Source organism: Azolla caroliniana, unplaced genomic scaffold, assembly GCF_043228905.1.
Source record: "Azolla caroliniana isolate FFs.n. ecotype wild unplaced genomic scaffold, voAzoCaro1.0.p SCAF_3, whole genome shotgun sequence".
Lineage (NCBI taxonomy): Eukaryota > Viridiplantae > Streptophyta > Polypodiopsida > Salviniales > Salviniaceae > Azolla > Azolla caroliniana.
In genome coordinates, this window is record NW_028230438.1 from 2,205,083 (window position 1) to 2,227,832 (window position 22,750).

At 37.2% G+C, this 22,750-nt stretch overlaps 4 protein-coding genes across 4 annotated transcripts in view; all 4 read left to right on the forward strand.

Annotated features, from left to right (window-relative positions):
- LOC147865827 (uncharacterized) overlaps positions 1-2,393 on the forward strand; it is a 35,086-nt gene extending 32,693 nt beyond the window's left edge. The window contains exon 2 of the mRNA XM_087317501.1: positions 1,718-2,393. Coding sequence (XP_087173627.1) covers positions 1,755-2,393 — 639 coding nt within the window. The 5' untranslated portion in view covers positions 1,718-1,754. The remainder of the gene's footprint in view (positions 1-1,717) is intronic.
- LOC147865825 (putative UPF0481 protein At3g02645) overlaps positions 1-22,518 on the forward strand; it is an 81,653-nt gene extending 59,135 nt beyond the window's left edge. The window contains exon 2 of the mRNA XM_087316185.1: positions 20,722-22,518. Coding sequence (XP_087172311.1) covers positions 20,754-22,394 — 1,641 coding nt within the window. The 5' untranslated portion in view covers positions 20,722-20,753 and the 3' untranslated portion in view covers positions 22,395-22,518. The remainder of the gene's footprint in view (positions 1-20,721) is intronic.
- On the forward strand, positions 12,828-14,465 carry LOC147865832 (putative UPF0481 protein At3g02645). Its single transcript, XM_087316184.1, has one exon. The coding sequence runs from the start codon at positions 12,832-12,834 to the stop codon at positions 14,410-14,412; it is 1,581 nt and encodes a 526-aa protein (XP_087172310.1). The 5' UTR covers positions 12,828-12,831; the 3' UTR covers positions 14,413-14,465.
- On the forward strand, positions 16,282-17,979 carry LOC147865833 (UPF0481 protein At3g47200-like). The gene has a single exon (XM_087317476.1). The coding sequence runs from the start codon at positions 16,806-16,808 to the stop codon at positions 17,883-17,885; it is 1,080 nt and encodes a 359-aa protein (XP_087173602.1). The 5' UTR covers positions 16,282-16,805; the 3' UTR covers positions 17,886-17,979.
- Positions 22,519-22,750: the final 232 nt, after the last annotated feature.

The window sequence follows — 22,750 nt, forward strand, 5'->3', positions numbered from 1 at the left end:
TAAAGCCATCCAAAAATGACCAAAAAATCCCCCAAAATTGAAGAAGAGATTAAAAAATTATGAACTAATGTCATGAGTCAATGCACAAGCCATTCCACACATGGGCCACACATATCAACACCAACCTTTCCATGCTCCCGAGTAGGTTTTCAATCTCATGGGCACTAACTAAGATTGGATGATTTTTTGTTTTGTCAATGAGTGACCCCATAATGATTGATGGATGACATGAATGGGTCATGAAAAGAAAATGTAAAGGGTGAAGAGGTTTAATGAAAATTATAAAAATGACAAAGAAGAGATTATTAATGTAGATGTATTGGGACACTATAGGAGCCATTGGCATGCATTCACACAAGTTGTACAAACCACCTAATTACACAACACTACATGATGGTGTGTCAAACACTATTCTACTCTTAGTCTCTCTTCATGAGGATAACGAGGCAAATAAAATAAACGCCTCTCCACAACCACTTGTGCATGTCTTGGACAATAGCGAGCGTAAACCATAAGGGTAGGAGATAAGAATACCACAAACACAAAAGGGCAAAAAGTGTTTAATGCATAGAGAGTGAGTTGAAAATGACTTCCTTTCTATATTTAATAACTCTAATCTCTTTATACCTTTCACAAGAGATGACATAAAGTGGTTTATGGTGGATCTCCATCCCATCATTAAGCTTTAATTATCAAGTTGTTAGGTCAAATAGAGAATGGTGACCATGCTCGTCAATGGTCTTCCGACAACAATATGGAAAACAACTTTGTGCCTTGTGAAGTCATGTCCACTTTAAAGGTTTCAATTTATCCAGGCAATCATAGTTCGAGATAAAGGCACAATTATTGGAGGGAAGGCAATGCACACCAATTGATAATAAGATGTTGGTTTTCGGATTTAAACAATGGATAAAGTTGGAGGTTGTACATTAATTCATGTTTCAAAGGCCAAGTCAACCTTCCATTTGACTTTCAAGAGAGTTGATAAAATATATGTGACCTTTTTCTCTACCACCTTTTTTTCATTCTATACACACCACATGAAGATGTCCAACTCTTTTCATATATGTGACCTTAGAGGAGAATCATAACATTCATCTACTCTATCAATCTCTATCAATTAGTAAATCGATATAAAGATAGGTAGACTTTATTTTCTTCTCAATAGATATTTTATTGTCCATGGTGAGGTCAAATTTGACCTATGGGACCAAATCATCTTGTATACGACTCCTTTCTAATGAAGGGGGTTTACTACTCACTTCCAGCTAAAAACTCTTGATGAGAGAGAGCGAGAGGGAGAGAGATATCGACAAAATTTTTTTTAATAAAATGTTTAAAAATCATGTGCATTTCTGGAAATATAGGGAAAAATAGATATTGCAAGTAGAACATAAAAGTCAATACTTTCTTCTCTAGACTTTTAAGACCCAAGGAAAGACAATTGAATAGTTCATAAATAATTGACTGGTGTGGGCCACCTTACACCTAAGATGCAAATAAAGGACAAAACTCTTAACACTTTATTTCCTTGGAGACTCTCAAGACACAAGATAAACAAATGTGAAGAACTCTTCAACTCTCCCCTCCCATACCACTATATCATAATGTGAGGAAAGCAACTCATAGATGTATGAAAATAGGATTGGTACTTCATATAAGTTACCTTGTACAAGAAAGCATCAAGTCAGAATTCAAGAAGAAGAAGAAGAAGAAGAAGAAGTAGAGAAGAAGAAGTGGTAGTAGTTTGAGATATGGGTGAGAATATCAACAAAGATATATGCCTTACAATTCAAATGAATGGGGATATGGATATATGCAATGGTAACCATTTATGTGAACCTACCTTTCATAGCCATAAATCCCCCACCCATGGGCAAATTAATCAACAGAACTTTACTTCAGAAGAAGAATGGAGGCAATACATGAAGAATGAGATCAGTAATGCTAGCACACCTTTGGTCAGCAAAGGCCCCAAGATTTCGATGGCTCCCCAAGCATTGCTAGAGGTCAAGCCGCAATCATACTGCCCTCGCATCTTGAACATTGGTCCATTGAATCAAATGCTTGGACGTTCCCCTATTGATAAATGTAAAGCACTTTGTGTGAAGAAATTCATGGAAAGACATAATCTACTGAATGTGGAAGACCTCATGGAAAAATTTCTCTCTGATCTTGATCATAGCCTCAAAGGTAACTACTCCAATCCTCCTGACTACAATTTTGAGTCAACCCAACTTTTGTTCACTATTGATGCTGTCTTCATTCTCGAATTCTTGTTGTTCATGAAGAATGATTGCCGATCCGAAGATGATAAGGGAACTCGATATTTGTACACTTTCTTCAACAATGATATTACACATACCCAAATGTGCAGGGATTTGTTCTTCTAGGTCATGCTTGTCATACAACAACAATATGAAAAACGATTTTGTGCCTTGTAAGGTCATGTCCAATATACCATGATGAATAATGGTTAACTTGATTCTAGCCCTTCCACGTAGTTTTAATTATAAAAAATGCATTTGGTTTTAATTCATCATCACATTTGTTATGCTTAATGATCAGTCATTCATTAGCAATGCATCTAAAAGACATATTGATTCTACCCCTTCCACGTAGTTTTAATTATGAAAAATGCAATTGGTTTTAATTCATCATCACATTGTTATGCTTAATGTTTAATAATGGTTAACTTGATTCTACCTCTTCCACGTAGTTTTAATTATGAAAAATGCAATTGGTTTTAATTCATCATCACATTGTTATGCTTAATGATCAGTCATTCATTAGCAATGCATCTAAAAGACAGATTGTCACGTGAATAACATGGTATAGACATTAAATAACATCATAACTTTAGGGAATGTTCTAGATAGATACTTCAACCAAAAATTATAACCTATATCGAGTATAGAAAATCACACTTAGGAGATCACAAAGAAAGAGGTGGATATTAATGTGTGGATTGATCAACAGGCTCCACGATGATATTTATTAGAACTTTGAGACCATAATTGCACACAAAAGTTGATGTTGAACAGCCAAATCAACCTTCATTAATCTTGTAGGTGAGAACAATCCCCGGTCGATGTAGTTATAATCTGTTATTGTTAGAAAGAAAATTGGAGGTTAGAACTTAGGCTATCCCACGATATTCCCATCTGAAGATCACAATTCAGTATCTTGTAGTCCAATTATAAGAATGTGACATTAATTTTGGACATAGCTACATATCATCATAATGCTGCCATGTATTCTATGCTATATTTGGAAAGATACATTGACCATTTAAAGAACATTTAAAGAGATTACATGATGTTTGTGACATCAAAAACAACATTTTTTGATAAATAGGCATTAGGATTTAAAAAATGATGGAAGTAGCAGCCTCTTTCAGAATCTTGATGCATTTTTTTTTCAAGAGCCATGGGAACTTGGTGTATAAAATCTTGATTCCATAATATGAATGTAAAACTTCCTACTTTATGGCAAAAGAAATCAACCTTTCGTTCATAGGTGAGCACCTTGACTGTACATATGGTATATATCTATTAATGCAATGAACAAAGTAATCCCAACGGACCCGATGATTTTGGAAAGCCAACAACCCCTAGCCTTCCCATAGAGAATGTCGGGTTACCTTTTTGTAAAGACCTGCTGTAGCAACGATAATTTCTTTCTCTGAAACAAATGGGAGGCAGATTTACGCTCTAGTCGCATTGTCTTTAAGGAATTGTGTTGGCCGTTCTTTAATTAAACAATGTACATTCATAAGACATAATCAATAATAGTACTGTGCTAAGGCATAATGTATTGTTGCATAATGTACATTCATAACACATAATCAATAGTGGGACTGTGCTCTTCTTGACAAGGAAAGTTCCTACAATTAGTTAGTACATGGGATGAACCCCCTCATTTATCTTGTGGGAATGTTGCTAGTGTCTTTATGAACTGAAATTAAGCAGAAGCAGAAGAAGAAGAAGAAGAAGAAGAAGAAGAAGAAGAAGAGATGGGTGCTACATTGAGCTATGAAACCAGAAAAGGAAGTTCAAAGTTTGGGACCAGAATGTATCCATATGAACCCTCCCTTGCCATGCAGGTTCATCAACCCAAATTTAGTACTGAAGATGAATGGATGAAGTACATGAAGATGAATGTAGATGCTCAAAACACACCTGCACACGACTGCAAGTTGATGATTTTAAAGCCTCCCCAACATTTGTTTGAAGTGAAGCCAGAGTCATATTGCCCTAAATTAGTGACCATGGGCCCATTGTATCAAAATCTTCAGAAGTCCCCCATTGATAGATGTAAGGCACTTTGCATGAAGAAATTCATGGCAAGAAATGGGATACCAGGTGTGGAAGAGCTTATGGAAAAACTCACCCTTGATCCCCAAGACCTTAGGAACATCTATATTGAGCTCCCAAGTTACAACTTTGAGTTCCTAAAACTTCTGGTTACTGTGGATACAGTCTTCATTCATGAATACTTGCGCTTTCAGAGGAATAATTCTGATAAATATCCCCAACCCTCAGATTCAAGTAGCTCATACTTCGCCACATTCTACATTGATGGCCAAACACTCCCCGTGAGACTATCCAGGGACTTGCTGTTGATAGGCAACCAGATTCCCATGTCATTTCTGAGGAAGATTGCTCTATGTAATCCTAACAATCGAGACTTGTCATTGGATCATCTCAAAGCCACCGTTACGAGTTTTATTATGAAGCAGAATCCATTCTTTTCGCATGATCCATCCTTCTATGAAGGGAAACATTTCAAGATCGATTTGAGTGATTGCCAGCATCTACTAGATTCGCTCTATGTTTCATGCACTGAAACATTCGAATCTGAAGGTGATTCTCATCAGGTAGCTGTCAATGTTTCACGCCCTGAAGGAGGCCAAGGATCTGTTTCTCAAGTATCTGCCAATGATTCACGCCCTGAAGGAGGCCAAGGATCTGTTTCTCAAGTATCTGCCAATGATTCACGCCCTGAACCATTGAAAGAACCTCATTCACGCCGTAGACCAGGCCAAGCAGCTGATTCTCAAGGATCTGCCAATGATTCACGCCCTGGAAAAGGCCAAGCAGTTGATTCTCAAGCATCTGCCAATGATTCATGCCCTAAACCAGGCCAAGCATCTGATTCTCAAGGATCTGCCAATGCTTCACGCCCTGGAAAAGGCGAAGAATCTACTGCTACCAAGATGAAGAAGCAGACGAAGAAGAAGCACCGTCGCCTCCCGCCAGCATCTGAGCTCTCGAAAGCCGGCATTTCGTTCAACGCTTGTAAAGGTAACATATCTGTGATGAATTATCACATGGACAGACTTCAGCTCGATCTTCCGCACCTTGTGGTGTATGACACCACAGAGGATGTGCTACGGAGCCTCATTGCACACGAACGAACCTCCAAACAACAGAAAGAGTTCACTATGTATGCGAAGATCATGGACATGCTGATCGACACCGAAGAAGATCTCGCGATCTTGACAAAGGCCAATGTCATAGAGAACCACCTGGGGAGTGGCGAGAGATTGGTCGACATGTGGAATGGAAAATGTACGGGTATTAATGTGTGTGTGAAGAAATTCATAAACAAACATTACATATCTAATGTCATGGGGAAGCTCAGGAGACACCTCATTGGTGACCCCCATAATCTTAGCAACCATTATTTAACATTAATCGTAATATCTTCATTAATTAAACTAGACTTGCTCATTTTCACTTTGGGACTTTTTCCTGTTTTTGAGATTTTCCCAACATTAGGAAAATTCGAAAGGAATGCTTGGGTGGCTTTCTTGAAACATTAAATCCTTAGAATATACACGTGTGCATTGGGCATCAATCATGTCATAGGAAAATGGCAAGGAGAAAACAAATGGGGCATTGAAAAGGCTGAGACATTAATATAAATAAGACACTTATACTTTTTAATCATCATAGATTCAAATTTCATAATGCTTCAAAATTAATTTTTAATGTAGCACGACATCTTTTTAATGTAGCACGACATCATCAGAATGCTATTAATTATTCAACATTATATATGATTCATTTCTAGTATGAAAAGAGGCGTTTAACATTTTTAAGCTAGAAGTAGAGGCCATAGCATGTTTAATTGATGTAAGAATCTTAATTCTCTAATATGAATGCAGAGCTTTATAATCCAAGTGGCAATAATAATTGATTTTAGAAATGTGCAAATCAACTTCCCATTCATAGGTGACTCCCTTGTTTTGTTCACATCTATTGAGAGGATGCGCAAAAGAATCTCAGTGCAAACCATGAATTTATAGAAAGCCAACAATTCTGAGTCTAATGCTCTTCAAAGGATGCAAGTTTGTTAAGCACAACATACTTTTGTGAAGTCTAAAACATCCGTCAATGGTAACACCACAATGATGACAATAACACCATATCAAGGATCAAAACATCTCACAGTAGATCCACCAGATCATGACAGATTTGCCTCTGAAATTGTTCATGTAAATTTGAGACCTAATTCTAATGTAAATTAGGTGATCAGTGTTTGTGTTTTGCAAATGTGTTGTGATCAGTGCTGTATTTAATCCACAGAGAGCCACACAATAACAACTAACAACTGTGCCTCAACTTTCCCATCATGGAGAAAAGACAAACTTTATCTCTAAAATGGAGATCAAGCTCACCTAATTAAGTCTCGAATCCAGGCTGTATATGAATTAAAGAATGGCACAGTATATGTGTTGAGGAATCTCCTTGCATATGAACAAACGTTTACGATAAGGAGACGACTTCGGTATGTACACGATCATAGAGTTCATTTTAGTCAGATTATAGAGTTAATATTGGTATGTCCGAAATCGAATAGAGTAATTGACTAAAACTCGAATTATAGAGTATTTGCTCCACCAGATGTCTGAGATCGTAGACTAATTGACTACAAATCGAATGGAGTATTGTCTTTCTACAACAGGAAATTACATGATTATTGGCTCCACACTTATGCTCTTGCAGGGAATTCCACACATTCTCATTCTTTATCTCTCCGTCTCTCCTTTTGTGTCTCATCTTATCATAGATAGGTAAAAAGATAGAACCTTGACTTTCTTATCATCTGAAGGAAGGAAGGAAGTCATAGAGATGTATAAGAAGAGGAGTGCTACTACAACTAATTCAACAAAGAAAACAATCAAGTGAGTGGTCTACAGAGGACGAAGAAGAAGAAGAAGAAGAAGAAGAAGATGTCAGAAATGATTACAATTCCAAATGATACATCTGATCATCAACACAACTTCACCAAAGATAAATGGGCAGAATACATGAAGGAGAAGATCAATCATGTCAATGCACCTCTATCTAACGAAAGTTGGATGATTTTGAAGCCTCCCGAAGCATTGTTGGAGGTGAAGCCAAACACATATAAGCCTAAATTAGTGACCATCGGTCCATTGTATCAAAATCTTGCACCTTCCCCCTTTCATAATTTTAAGGCACTATGTGTGAAGAAATTCATGGAAAGACATAGGATATCAGCTGTGGAAGAGCTTATGGAATATCTCGTCTCTGATCAACCACATGAGCTTAGCCACATCTATAATCTTAACCTCCCCCAATCTGAAATTGAGTGGCTCCAACTTCTGGTCACTGTCGATACCGTCTTCATTCATGAACTCTTGCTGTTTATGTTGCGACCCGAAGATATGGACACTGTCAAGTACCTCACCACATTCCTCTCTAATGACTACACACTCGGCGTGCAAATAGCGAGGGACTTGCTGTTGATAGGCAACCAAATTCCCATGTCATTTCTAAAGAAGATTGCAGAGTTCCCCAACAATCCAGACTTCTCATTGGCTGCTCTCGAGAATACTGTGAGGGATCTCATTTTTGAAAGTAATCCTTTCTTCCTTAGCCAAGATGTAAGGACTATATTTTTTGAATCGGGAAACATAAATTTGGTCGGTACTTGCGAGCATCTACTTGATTACCTCTACTATGCATGCACTGTCGGAGAAGAAGAATCCACAAGTATCCATTTTCTGAACGAATCGGGGGCTTCCAAAGAGACCAAGAAACTAGAAACTCCCAGCATGGAATTCACTCGCCTCCCAACCGCGTCCAGACTCTGTAAAGCCGGCATTTCGTTCAAGGCTTGTGAAGGTAACATATCGGTGATCAAGTACGACAAGAGGAGACTTCAGCTCCATCTTCCACGCCTCGTCGTGTTCGATAAAACAGAGGATCTGCTGAGGAACATCCTTGCACATGAAATAACTTCCGGAAAAGGAGTCGAGTTTTTGGCGTATACTCACATCATGGACATGCTGATCGACACGGAAGAAGATCTCGCGATCTTGGCAAAGGCCAAAGTCATAGATAACCACACGGGGAACGACATTAGGGTGGTCCAGATGTGGAACGACATGTGCATCAATTTGTCCTATAGGCGCAAATCGAAAATATGGGGAGCGGTAGTCCCTATTATGGTGGCCGACTATTCCTCTGATTGGCGTCGCTTGTATGCGGAGTGTTATGAGCAGTTCTTTTCTCGGCCATGGCTATGGATTTCGGTCATTGCGGCATTCCTACTGCTCTCAGCCTCACTATCCCAGACATGCTATGCAATCTTAGCTTTTTACAAACCCGGGCATTAACCCTATCCTTAAACCCCGAGGCAAAAATAAAGAAGCTGACAACAAAATCAAGGATTGAGCTTTGTTTATTCATTTGGGATTATTTTTGTTTAATAATTTCATTTCTTCCCGTTATTTATGTTTTATTGATTTATAATCCACATTGGCTTATGAAAATTTTGGAAGATTATGTACTTTTGGTTTATGAAATTGTGGAAGATTATGCACTTAATGTGAATCCGTTTCGTTTTCCATATATTAATGGAAATAGATGTCAGAGTTAATTTGATTAAAATTATTGCAATGAAGTACTAAAGCAGAATGTGTTCATCTCTACTCCTTTTGTTCTCATTATTGCAGATGATCTATACAATATTTGGTTATCACTCAAGTCTCTAAATTAGCCTAACCCTAAACCTTTAACCCTTGAGCTTTCTTTGTTTATTTGGGATCTCATTTTGCTTATATCTGGTTATTGATGTTTATTAGATTGATAAACCAGATCATGAGCTTATAATTGTGGAAGATGAAGTATCAAAAGTGAACTAAGTTATAGCCAATCAATTTAACCCTGATCACAAGCATACTTCTAAAAACATAGCCCAACATGAAAGTTACAATTTGATATTGTACCTACAATAAATTGCTTGGTGGGTAATGTTGAGCAAGGTGTTACAAGTATTTGCATAATGATTTAAGAGAAAAATAAGTAATTGTCTCCATTCCCAATTAAGTACATTTATTATCACTCTGGTAAAATGGATAATCATTAAGGCGATGGCTTCACAAACCGAACTTCAAGTGACTCTAGGAGGTTCTCGAAACATTGAAGTTTCACTAATCATGAGATATTGGCATATTAGATCCTTATTCTCTAACATTAATAATACAAAATTCAGTTCAATTGCACAAAAAACGGATTATATGAAGTGCTACAATTCAACCTCATGAGCTGCTCTAGCTGCATACATGTATTTACATCTAAAATTAATAATAGGATGAAGAAAGTAGCCTAAGATTAGCCAATGGTTTTGGTTTGCCAATATTTCCCAATGAGGATGCAACCTACACATAACCTTTTTGTGTCCAGTCTAATAATACCATCGAATCAATGATCGCAATGATACAATGATTTAGAACCAAATCATCATGTTATAGTACAAGCACCAATCATGGCACGTTCACCTTGGTTACATATTGTATAGTTTCATGATTCTATATACCTAGGCATGAGATTAGCTCTATGCATGCATATAGGTTGGACGAAACACATCTGTTGATTTTATCATTGACGATTTGCATATATTGATGCAATTTGAATATATGCACATAGGTTGTTTCAATGAACTACATTAGACTATGCATCCTAATTTGGACTCGAATAGCTTGTTTTAAATGGTTCTATCCTCCATGGATCTCTCTCATTGTCTCCTTAAAAGATACCTTATCTCTCTTTCTGAAAGGTACCTTATCTTTATGTATCGTTTATATGCACTTTGTCGAATTGTTGTCTCTTCTAGGCATCAAAATCTTGACATCAATTCGTGTCTTTATGATTGTAGTAAGGCGGTATGTTTGAAGAAATTCATATACAAACATTAGATATCTAATGTCTAGGGGGAGCTCATGAGACACCTCATTGGTGACCCCCATAATCTTAACAACCATTATTCAAGCCTGCCCCCAATATAACATTGAGTGTAATATCTTCATTAATTAAATTCTTGCTCTTTTGGACTTTTTCCTCTTTTTGGCATCCCCAACATTAGGAAAATTGAAATGGAATGCTTGCTTGGCTTTCTTGAAACATCAACTCCTTAAAATATACACTTATGGATTGAAAAGTTCTTAGATGGGAAACAATCATGTCATAGGATAATGGCAAAGGGAAAACAAATAGGGGCATTGAAAAGGCTGAGACATTAATATAAATAAGACACCTAATAATTTTAATGTAGCACGACATCATCATAAATTCATAATGCTTCAAAATTAATTTTTAATGTAGCACGACATCATCAGAATGCTATTAATTATACAACATTATATATGATTCATTTCTGGTATGAAAAGAGGCATTGAATATTTTTAAGCTAGAGGTGATAGGTTATTTGATTGATCTAAAAATCTTAATTCTCTAATATGAATGCAAAGCTTTTGAATCCAAGTGGCAATAATAATTGATTATAGAAATGTGCAAATCAACTTCCCATTCATAGGTGACTCCCTTGTTTTGTTCACATCTATTGAGAGGATGCGCAAAAGAATCTCAGTGCAAACCATGAATTTATAGAAAGCCAACAATTCTGAGTCTAATGCTCTTCAAAGGATGCCAGTTTGTTAAGCACAACATACTTTTGTGAAGTTTAAAAAATCCATCAATGGTAACACCACAATGATGACAATGAGGCCATTTTAATGATCAAAATATCTCACAGTAGATCCACCAGATCATTACATATTTGTCTCTGAAATTGTTCATGTTAATTTGAGACCTAATTCTAATGTTAATTAGGTAATCAGTGTTTGTGTTTAGCAAATGTGTTGTGATTAGTGCTGTATTTATCATGATTAATCCACAGAGAGCCGCACACTAACAACTAACAACTGTGTCTCAAGTTTCAAATCACTGAATAAAGAACCATATCTCAACTTTCTGGAATAGGAAATTGAATGATTCATGGCTCCACACATATGCTGATCTCAACCATTCTAATGTTAATTAGGTAATCAGTGTTTGTGTTTTGCAAATGTGTTGTGATTAGTCCTGTATTTACTATGATTAATCCACTGAGAGCCACACACTAACAACTAGCAACTGTGCCTCAACTTCCAATCACTGAAAAAATAACCTTATCTCAACTTTCTATACTAGGAAATTGAATGATTCTTGGCTCCACACATATGCTGATCGTGCAGGGGACTCCACACATTCGTATTCTTATATCTCTCTCTCTACTTGTGGATACATAAATAGATAGAATCTAGACTTTCTTATCATAAGATGGTTGGATTAACTCATATCTAGATAAATGTATGAAAGGAGGAGTGGTACTTCCTGACCTAATTCGGGCATAAATAAAGAAGCGCAACATAATTATTTCCCATTATCATTTTGGTTTATTAATTTAATTATTTCCCATTGTTTATGTTTTCTTTATTTATAATCCACATTGGCTTATGAAGTTGTGGACGATCATGTACTTATGGAAAGTTATGTTTTATTGATTTATAAGATTCCACATTGGTTTTTGAAATTGTGGAAGATTATGTACTTAATGTGAATCGCTTGGTGATTGATGAATTAAAATGTTAAAATTCCTAAATATACATTCTTAACTCTAATAAAATGTTAAAATCAAGGAATATCCCACAACTTGGAAAAACCTAAATGCATTACAGTACATGATGTATTTCTTTTGTAAAACTTGATTATTCTTGTTAACGTTATGCATATATTCTAATTATCAAAAAGAGAGTCAATGCAATTATATATACATGTAGATACATATGTATAATGTTTGCGTGAGCTCTCGTTCTCAATGAACATACATTCTCGTTTTCATCGATATCAATCATGAGAATACATGTGACATGTGACATGTCAACAAAACCGAAATAGATTGCCTACACAATTGTGCATCAATATTATTCCTGGTGTGTTAAGTTGTCTAAACGAATCAGCATAACATAACTTCATGGAGATATTCTTATTCATAAAAAGTCAATGCATTATCGTCTAAAGGAACCAACATAACAACAGTTCATTGAGATATTCTTATTCATAAAAAGTCAATGACGATTTTATTATTGTGCTCAGAAATGTAACCTATGTGTTTGCGGATTAGAATCGTCGAAGAGTATTTGGGCAAATGATACAAAATCATGGTCATTTCAAGAAATAATAAAAAGGCGTTGGGGTACTTCACAATGTTTGTCTCTTTTTTGTCACGTGCACCACACACATGGGATGGGGTACCCCACACCTCACATGCAAAACGAATAGCAAATTTGAAGACTTGTTCGAACTCCTTAGCCCTAATAAAGACCCATGAAACGTTCATAATTGATCTAAAATATATAAGAATAATTATGTACTATCTAGGAATTATGGGAATTATGTACCCATTCACATACAATATTGTGCTAACAAAATACCAAGTTTATATAACAAGATTAGAAGAAGAATAACGAAGAAGATGACTCCTAAAGCTTCCCATGGGAAACAAATGGCAAAACATCTACATCCATATTATCCCATCCCTACAATCCACAACTTTCCTATTGAGCAACTTCATCAAACCAACCTCAACCCAGATGAATGGAAAGAGTACATGAAGAAAGAGATCGACACGGCTGAACACAAATCCAAGTTCGAAAAACCTAAAGCGATCGGGTTTGTCCCGCGTGCATTGTTCGAGGTGAAGCCACACTCATATTGCCCGCGGATCATTACCATGGGTCCATTGTATCAAAACCTTGTGCCTTCCCCTATGGATAAATGCAAGGCCCTTTGCGTGAAGAAATTCATGGAAAGACATGGGATATCCGAGGTCGAAGAGATCATGAAACAACTAATGCCCAACCCCAAGGAACTTAGCGACATCTATTTTGGCCTCCAGAGTTACAACTTTGAGTCCCTCAGACTTCTGGTAACTGTTGATACCATCTTCATTCACGAATTCTTTCTGTTCGTGAGCGAGGATTGCTCTCACTCCCAAGAGAAGAAGAGTGGGTACTTGTACACTTTCATTAACAATGGAATTACTATATCCCAAATATGGAGGGACTTGCTGCTCATAGGCAACCAGATTCCCATGTCATTCCTAAAGAAAATTATAAATATCCCAAAGGAATTACCTGACATTATAGAGATAGATCTCGTGAAATGCTTGGAATATTTTGTTTCGGTAAACAATCCATTCTACATGAGCAGGTTTAAAGAATGGGAGGATAATAAAACAGAAAGGAAGCAAGGAGACAACAATCTTCTTGACTCTGAGCATCTACTCGATTGCCTATATGTTTCGTGGACACAAAAATCTCCCGAACAATCTAATGAGCCGCAAAAATCTACGAATCGAAGGAGATGTTTGAAACTGACGGACATTCTACAAGAGGGATGGAAAAAGAGCAAGATGTACATTGACTGCCTCCCCAAGACAACTGAACACTCTAAATGTGGCACCCGTTCCAGTTGGGGATGCAGAAGCAGCAACAATCACGGTGGCCGCCTCCAGCCAGCATCTGAGCTCATTAAAGCCGGCATCCGATTCAAGGCTTGCGAAGGTAACACATCTGTGATCAAGTATCACAAGAGCAAAAGTCGGCTCGATCTTCCACGGCTTGTTGTGTATGACGGCACAGAGGATATTTTGAGGAACCTCATTGCACATGAACAAACCTCCAAAGAAGGATGTGAGGTTTGTGGATATGCCATCATCATGGACTCACTCATCGACACACAAGAAGATATCGCCATCTTGACTCGTGCCAAAGTACTAGAGAACCACCTGGGGAGCGACGAGAGGTTAGTCAAGATGTGGAACGACATGTGCATCAACATTTCGGAGGCATCGTATCAAAGAATTTGGGGAAGCATGATGAAAGAAATAATGGAACACTATAGGATCCATTGGCGTCTCGTGTATGTGGAGTTTCGTGCAAAGTTTTTCTCTCGGCCATGGTTATGGATGTCAGCCTTTGCTGCCACCATACTTCTCCTCCTTACATTATTGCAGACAATCTATACATTGTTAGGTTTTTATAAAAATACTTAATTCTAATCCTAATCCTAATCCCTTGCTCCAATGGAGAAGCTCATTGTACAATATTATGTGGTATTGTGGTCTTATATTAGAATTATTTTATCTATATTTATTGTATATTTGTTGTTGTTATTATTATTCCTTTTCGATGATTGAGTTACTAAACATCCCATTTTCTTTTTCCTGCAGCTAAATTTGGACCAAATTTGGTCTTAGAAGACGTTAATATACATAATAAATATCTTTCTTTCTTAGATTTAAGCTTGTCTCATCGCATATGTCATTTGATTATAAAAAATGCTATTGTTTTTAATTCATCATCACATTATTATTCTTAGTGATTAATCATGCATTACCAATGAATCTGAAAGACACATTGTCACACGAATAATCTTTTCTGTAACCATGACTTGGCATATGCATTCAATAACATCACAACTTTAGGGGAAGTTAGATATATACTTCAACTAAAAATTATAACCTAGATCGAGTGTAGAAAATCCATATCATTTCATCCCTACTATCCATATCATCTCATCTCTAGTTCAACTCAATCGCAAACCAGAAGAATGGAAGAGATCAAGAGACCAAGAAGGCTGTTCCTAAGACTGTTGATAGTATGGCTGTCTAAAGGAACCAACATAACAACACTTCATGGAGATATTCTTATTTATAAAAAGTCAATGCTTTATTGGTGAGAGAACATGGGAATAAGAAAGCTAAATTTTGAGAACAAGTATTTCACAGTTTCCGCACGACAATTCTGATTTCTCTCAAAGTCCTTCGTGTTAGTTTCGTCCTATCAAATTGGTTTTGAACATCATTCGTTCATTCTTGCCAAGAGTATAAAACATTTTCGAAAAACCTAAATGCATAAATGTACATGATGCATTTCTTATGCAAAACATGGTTAGTGTTGTTAATGTAATTAGTAGAGTTTTTATGGGTTGTCTCTGATAATCATGATGATTTTTCAGTGTTTCCCAACTTGGTTATGGGTTTTCATTAACAGTCATAATGGCACTCGTTGTATTGAATCGGGGGTGGTTGTTACTAGACCTTAATTAGACCTTACTAAACTACCTGAACACCAAATGTCCCCAAAGTGTCTATTATTTTTGTACTTATTTGCTCTCAAACGATCACAGCATGTCAATAATTGAGTGAATTCGTCTCCTTTTTTCCTCAGATTGTTCATGTTAATATGAGACCAAATTTTAATCCGATTCCAAATATACATTGTGCAAATTATGTGATCAATATTTGTGTTCTGGAAATGTGTTGTGACCGTTGTGTTTACTATGATTAATCCACAGAGAGTGACACACTAACAACAAACAACTTTACCATTTAAAACATTATCTCTAAAATCGAGATCAAGCTCGCCTAATTAAGTACCGAATCCAGGCTGTATGAAATAAAGAATGGCACAGAACATGTGCCGAGGAACCATCTTGCACATGCACTAACCTTTTACGATAAGGAGTTGACTTTAGGCCATCATAGAGTTGATTTTAGTCAGATTATAGAGTTGATTTTGGTATGTTGGAAATCATAGTGTAATTGATTAAAGATCGAGTAGAATATTTGTTCCACCAGATGTCTGAAATGGTAGAGTAGTTGACTCAAAAACGAATTAGAGTATTTGTTTTCTATAATAGAAAAAAAGGCATGATTCATGGCTCCACACATATGCTCTTGCAGGGGATTCCAGGCATTCTCATTCTTATCTCTAGGTCTCTCTTTCTCTCTCTCCTTATCATAGAATCTTGACTTTCTTATCATCAGGGGGACGGAACTCAGAGAGAGATGTATAAAAAGAGGAGTGCTACTAGAACTTATTCCACAAAACAAACTATAAAACCAGATCCCTACAGAAGAAGAAGAAGAAGAAGAAGTAGTAGTAGTAGTAGTAGTTTGAGAGATGGGTGAGAATATGAACAAAGAAATCAGGCTTACAATCCACCAACATGAAACCATCCCTTCTCAAACCAACTCCACTGCAGATGGCGATGGATGGAGAAAACAAATGATAACAAAGATCAAGTATACTGCTGATAATCCTGATACAAAAACATCTGAGCCGCAAAGCTCCAAGGGAAATGTGAAGATTTCGATTCCTCCCCGTGCATTCTTGAAGAACAAACAAAAACCAACTTGCCCTGAAGTGCTGACCATTGGACCATTGTATGCAGATCTTGAGACCAAATCCGACTTTGATGATCGCAAGGCACTATGTGTGAAGAAGTTCATGGAAAGACATAGGAAATCAGATGTGGAACACCTCATACAATACCTCATTCCAGAGCCTTATAATCTTGAAAAAGATTATTCAAGCCCCCCGGGCAAAAAATATACCAATGAGTCGCTAAAACTTCTTCTCACTGTCGATACGATCTTCCTTCATGAATTCTTGCTCTTCTTTAGCCCTCCATGTCCGAATTCCCACGAAAAGGAACTCGGACCATTTTCTCCATTTATTCAGCAGTAAACTTATGGGCCACCATGAACCTACTATGCCCCACTACTTATCCACTTCCTTCAGCAATGGAGTTGAATGGAACCAAGTTTGGAGAGACTTGTTCTTGATAGGTAACCAAATTCCTATGTCATTCCTGCAGAAGCTTGCAGAGTATCCAGAGATCTCCGGATTGAAAGATTTCCAAACTGATAGGCATCCAAACATAGATACCCATGTCAAATTGAAAAATCTCCAGAGAGTGCTAGTAGATACTGTTGTGAGAAATTGTCCATTCCCCAAGGGCCATAGTGATTGGCCCAAGCATTTTCGGAATCCAAATTTATTCAACTGCAATCATCTACTTGATTGCCAATATGTTTTAGTCACACATGAAATACATGAGCATAGGAGATCCCCGCAATTTCAAGATCATTGGTCGACAAATCAAGGGGCTGCTGGCATACTAACATCTAATCATCGTGATCGCCTACCAACAGCGTCTCAACTCTCGAAAGTAGGCATCCGATTCAAGGCATGTGATGGTAACGTATCGGTCATCAAGTATCATCCGATGACACTTCACCTCGATCTTCCACGGATTGTCGTGTACAAAGGCACGGAGGATGTGCTGAGGAACCTCCTTGCCTATGAACAAACCTCCAAAGATGGAGGTGAGTTTACTAAGTATGCTATTATCATGGACTCCCTCATTGACACACCAGAGGATGTAGCCATCTTGACAAAGGCAGGGGTGATAGTGAACCACCTCGGGGATGATGTCGAGTTGGTCAACTTGTGGAACGAGTTGTACGACACCGACATTGTCATTAAATCATGTGAAAGATGGGATAAGATGACAAGTGATGTACTAGAACACTATCGTAGCCCTTGGCGTCCCATGTATGTGGAATTTCATGAAAAGTTTTTCTCTCGCCCATGGTTGACGGCATCGGTCACTACCGCGATCCTACTCGTCGTCTTGACATTATTGCAGACTATCTACACGGTCTTAGCCTATTACTAGTGGAATCTCTAAATCAACACTAGAGCACATGAGGAAGCTCAAACACAATCGTTCTTTCCTTTGTTCATTTCTGGGATCTCATTTGATTCTATCAATATATTTATAGGTCTATTCAATTTACAATCCATATGAACTTTTATCATTGTGGAAGATTTTTCTAAGCATTTATCTGCTTAGAAATAAGAACAAGGTCAAACATGGCATTGTATTTATGATGTCTTGATTGGTGCTTAATGCATGATTGAGTAATTATATGTTATAAGGATTGCTGATGGGTTTTAAGTGACCCTTGTAATAAATAATATTAACTTGATTGGTGTTCAACGCATGCTTGAGTAACTATGTGTTACAAGGATTGTTAACGGGATTTAAGTGACACTTGTAATAAATAATATTAACTTGATTGGTGTTCAATGCATGCTTGAGTAATTATCTGTTACGAGGATTGTTAATGGGTTTTAAGTGGCACTTGTAATAAATAATATTAAATTGATTGGTGCTTAATGCATGCTTGAGTAATTATTTGTTACAAGGATTGTTGATGGGTTTTAAGAGGCACTTGTAAGAATATTAACTCGCAGTAATGAATGGTTTCATGAGCATGTTTTTATGCGACTCATAATAGGTATCCTCCTGTTTCTTAACCCTAGATAAAAAATCTCCTTAAATATACCCCCTAACTCCAAAACTTTATCTCTAGAAGTATGCTAAACTAGCTTGACAACAACGTGGTATATAAAATCCGAATTCCCTTCTATGAATATAGAACTTGAGACACAATGGCAAAGAAAATTGATTATAAATGTCCAAAGCAACCTTAGAGGACCATTCGAATTTGTTGACCAGATATATATCTTATAGGATGAACAAAGTAGTCTTAGTGGACCCAAGACTTAGTCTTCCCATGGGTCCACTAAGTCTCATCAATTGGCCATTAATGATAAAAGCAATTTCATAAAATCATTACCATATCATCATTGTTTTCATGATAAATCCACCTAATCATGAGATATTTTCCATTGTAACATATATTCAATAATTTTAATGTCCCTTGCCTTGGGGGTGACTATAGTAATCCTTGGCTCTATGCACATCCCTCTACCTAACTATCTATCTACTCATAGATAGATATCTGAGTTAAGGATTTGTCTCATGGGTCAATATTATTGACCTCTCTATGGATGCTAATACTATCTATCTATCTACCTACTCATACAAAGGCTCATCATCATGGCAAATAGAAACTTGCTCACCAAAAGACTTATCAATGGGTTGATTTTCCTAGACATGAACAAACTTCAAAAGAAGGAGGCAGTTTTTGTATGTATGCATTCATCATGTCACAAAAACAGAGTATCTCTTAAAAAGTAAACTATTAAAATAAGACAATGCTAATATGTTTCCTACATTGAAACTATTGTAACAGTATTAACTATCATTAAAACACAGAGAGCTCACACACTAAAGATCTAAGATCGTTGTTTCTAAGCTTGCTTCAACTTTCCTAGCCACACACTAACAACAGCCAACTTTGTCTCTAACTTTGCCATCACTGAGAAAATAAAAACTTTTATCTCTAAGATTCAGATTAAGCTGTGTAAATTAAAAGACTGGCACAGAGCATGTGTTGAAGAATCCCCTGGCCATGCAAAAACCTTTATCATTAAGTGATGTCACTTCTATGTACTATCAATGAAAATCGGTGCCATTAGTGCTAGTTAGAGATCATAATTTGACGAGTAATGACCAATTTAGTAGCATTTGCCCCAAACTCTCTGTTATTTTCATACTCACTGTTTCCTCTGAAATAAATTGATCAGGAGTCCCATTCATCCCTTCTTCTTTATTCAAACTATTCATGTCAGTTTCAGACCTAATGCCGATCAGACACATTGTTTCTTCTATGCCCTGTTCTCCTCAAATCCTGCCTATAAATCACATCCAGCTCTACATCATATTCAGACTGTCTCAATGGCGAACTAGCATTTTCAATTAAGTTGCATTTTATAGGAGTCTGATCAATTGATAATCATTAAATTGATGGCATCACAATCTGAACATTAGGTGACCCTACCAGGTTCTCCAAACATTAATGTATGTGTGTATCCACATAGAGTTAATGGAATTATATATACATGTAGATATAATGTATGCGTGAGCTCTCGTTCTCAACGGACATACATTTTCATTTTCATCGATAGAATATACACACTGATTATGAGAACTCATTCTTGCGTGTATCAATCATGAGAATGTATGTGACATGTGAACAAAGCTGAAAAAGATTGCCTACACTATTGTGCATCAATATTATTCCTTGTGCGTTAAGTTGTCTAAAGGAACCAACATAAGATATTAACTTCATGGAGATATTCTTATTCATAAAAAGTCAATGAATTATTGTGTAAAGGAACCAACATAACAATGCTTCATCGAGACATTCTTAATCATAAGAAGTCAATGCAGATTTTATTTAATCATAAGAAGTCAATGCAGATTTTATTATTGTGCTCGCATATGTGACCTACGTGTTTGTGTTTTTGGCCAAATGATAATAAAAAAATCATGGTCATTTCAAGTAATACTAAAAAGGCGTTGGGGTACTTGAAGGTGTTTGTCTCTTTTTAGTCACACACCACACACATGGGGTAACCCACACCTCACATGCAAACAAATAACAAATTTGAAGACTTGTTCGAACTCTTCAGCCCTAATAAAGACCCATGGTTTAAACGTTCATGAATGCTCTGACATTTCTAAGAATGATCTACTAGCTAAACAAAACTCCATTCACATACTATATTGTGCGAAGAAAATAGCAAGTTTATATAACAAGATCACAATAAAAAGAAGAAGAAGAAGAAGAAGATGATGATGACTCCTAAAGCTTCCCATGGGAAACAAATGGCACAACATCTACATCCATATTATCCCATCCCTACAATCCATAACTTTCCCATTGAGCAACTTCATCAAACCAACCTCAACCCAGATGAATGGAAGGAGTACATGAAGAATGAGATCGAGATGGCTGAACACAAATCCAAGTTCGAAAAACATAAAGTCATCGGGTTTGTCCCGCGTGCACTCTTCGAGGTGAAGCCACACTCATATTGCCCGCGGATCCTGACCATCGGTCCATTGTATCAAAACCTCGAGCCTTCCCCTATGGATAGATGTAAGGCCCTATGTGTGAAGAAATTCATGGAAAGACTTAAGATTTCGGATCTGGAAAGGCTCATGAATGAGCTCATCCCGAAACCCCGGGAACTTCACGACATCTATTTCGGTCTCAGCGCGAGTTACAACGTTGAGTCCCTTCAACTTCTGGTCACTGTTGATACTATCTTCATTCACGAATTCTTTCTGTTCTTGAGTGAGGATTGCCCTGACTCCCAAAAGAAGAAGAAGAGTGGGTACTTGTACACCTTCATCAACAATGGAATTACGATGTCCCAAATATGGAGGGACTTGCTGCTCATAGGCAACCAGATTCCCATGTCATTCCTAAAGAAAATTACAAACTTCCAAAAGGAATTATCCGACTTCAAAGAGAATGATTTCCTGAAATGCTTGGATTATTTTGTTCGGGTAAACGATCCATTCCCCATGGGCAGGCTGCATGAAACACAAGGGAAGCTAGGAGACAAAAATCTTTCGCACCGTAGATGCGAGGACGAAACGTGTGGAGGCAAAAATCTTCTTAACTCTGAGCATCTACTCGATTGCCTATATGTTTCGTGCACACAAAAATCCCCCGAACAATCTAAGGAGCTGGAAGAATCTACGGAGCCGCACAAATCTAAGAATCGAAGTAGATGCTTGCAAGTCAAGGACATTCTACTATGGGGATGGAAGAAGAGCAAGATGTACACTGACTGCCTCCCCAAGACAACCGAACACTCTAAATCTGGCACCCGTTCCAACCGGAGATGCAAAAAGAGCAACGATCACGGTGGCCGCCTCCAGCCGGCATCTGAGCTCATTAAATCTGGCATCCGATTCAAGGCTCATGAAGGTAACACATCGGTGATAAAGTACGACAAGACAAAAAGCCGGTTCGATCTTCCACGGCTTGTTGTGTATGATAGCACAGAGGATATCTTGAGGAACCTCATTGCACATGAGCAGACATCCAAAGAAGGAGGTGAGGTTTGTGGATATGCCATGATCATGGACTCGCTCATCGACACACAAGAAGATATCGCCATCTTGACTCGGGCCAAAGTCTTAGAGAACCACCTGGGGAGCGACGAAAGGTTAGTCCAGATGTGGAATGACATGTGCATCAACATCTCGGAGAGATCTAATCCAGTAAAATTTGAAAGGATGATCAAAGAAATAATGGGACACTGTAGGATCCATTGGCGTGTCTTGTATGTGGAGTTTCGTGCACAGTTTTGCTCTCGGCCATGGTTATGGATGTCAGCCTTTGCTGCCACCATACTTCTCCTCCTTACATTATTGCAGACAATCTATACATTGTTAGGTTTTTATAAAAGAACTTAATCTTAATCTGAATCCCTTGTTCCAATAGAGAAGCTCATTGTACAATATTATGTGGTATTTTCGTCTTATAGTACAATTCTTTTATGTATGTTTATTGTATTTTTATTTTGGATGATTGGGTACACATCCCTTTTTCTTCTTGTAACTTGTAACCAATTGTCTAGTCTAGTGGGCCAAATTTGGTCTTAGAAGACGTAAATAAAATACATAATATATCTTTCTTTCTTAGATGTATGTTCGTCTCATAATAGCATATGTTATTTGATTATGAAAAATGCTATTGTTTTTAATTCATCATCACATTATTATTCTTAATGATCGGTTATTCATTATTGATGAATCTTACAGACATATTG

What these genes read in the sequence shown, in the direction of transcription:
- LOC147865832 (XM_087316184.1), top strand. Translation starts at nt 12,832, where the DNA reads ATGACTCCTAAAGCTTCCCATGGGAAACAAATGGCAAAACATCTACAT.
- LOC147865833 (XM_087317476.1), top strand. Translation starts at nt 16,806, where the DNA reads ATGAATTCTTGCTCTTCTTTAGCCCTCCATGTCCGAATTCCCACGAAA.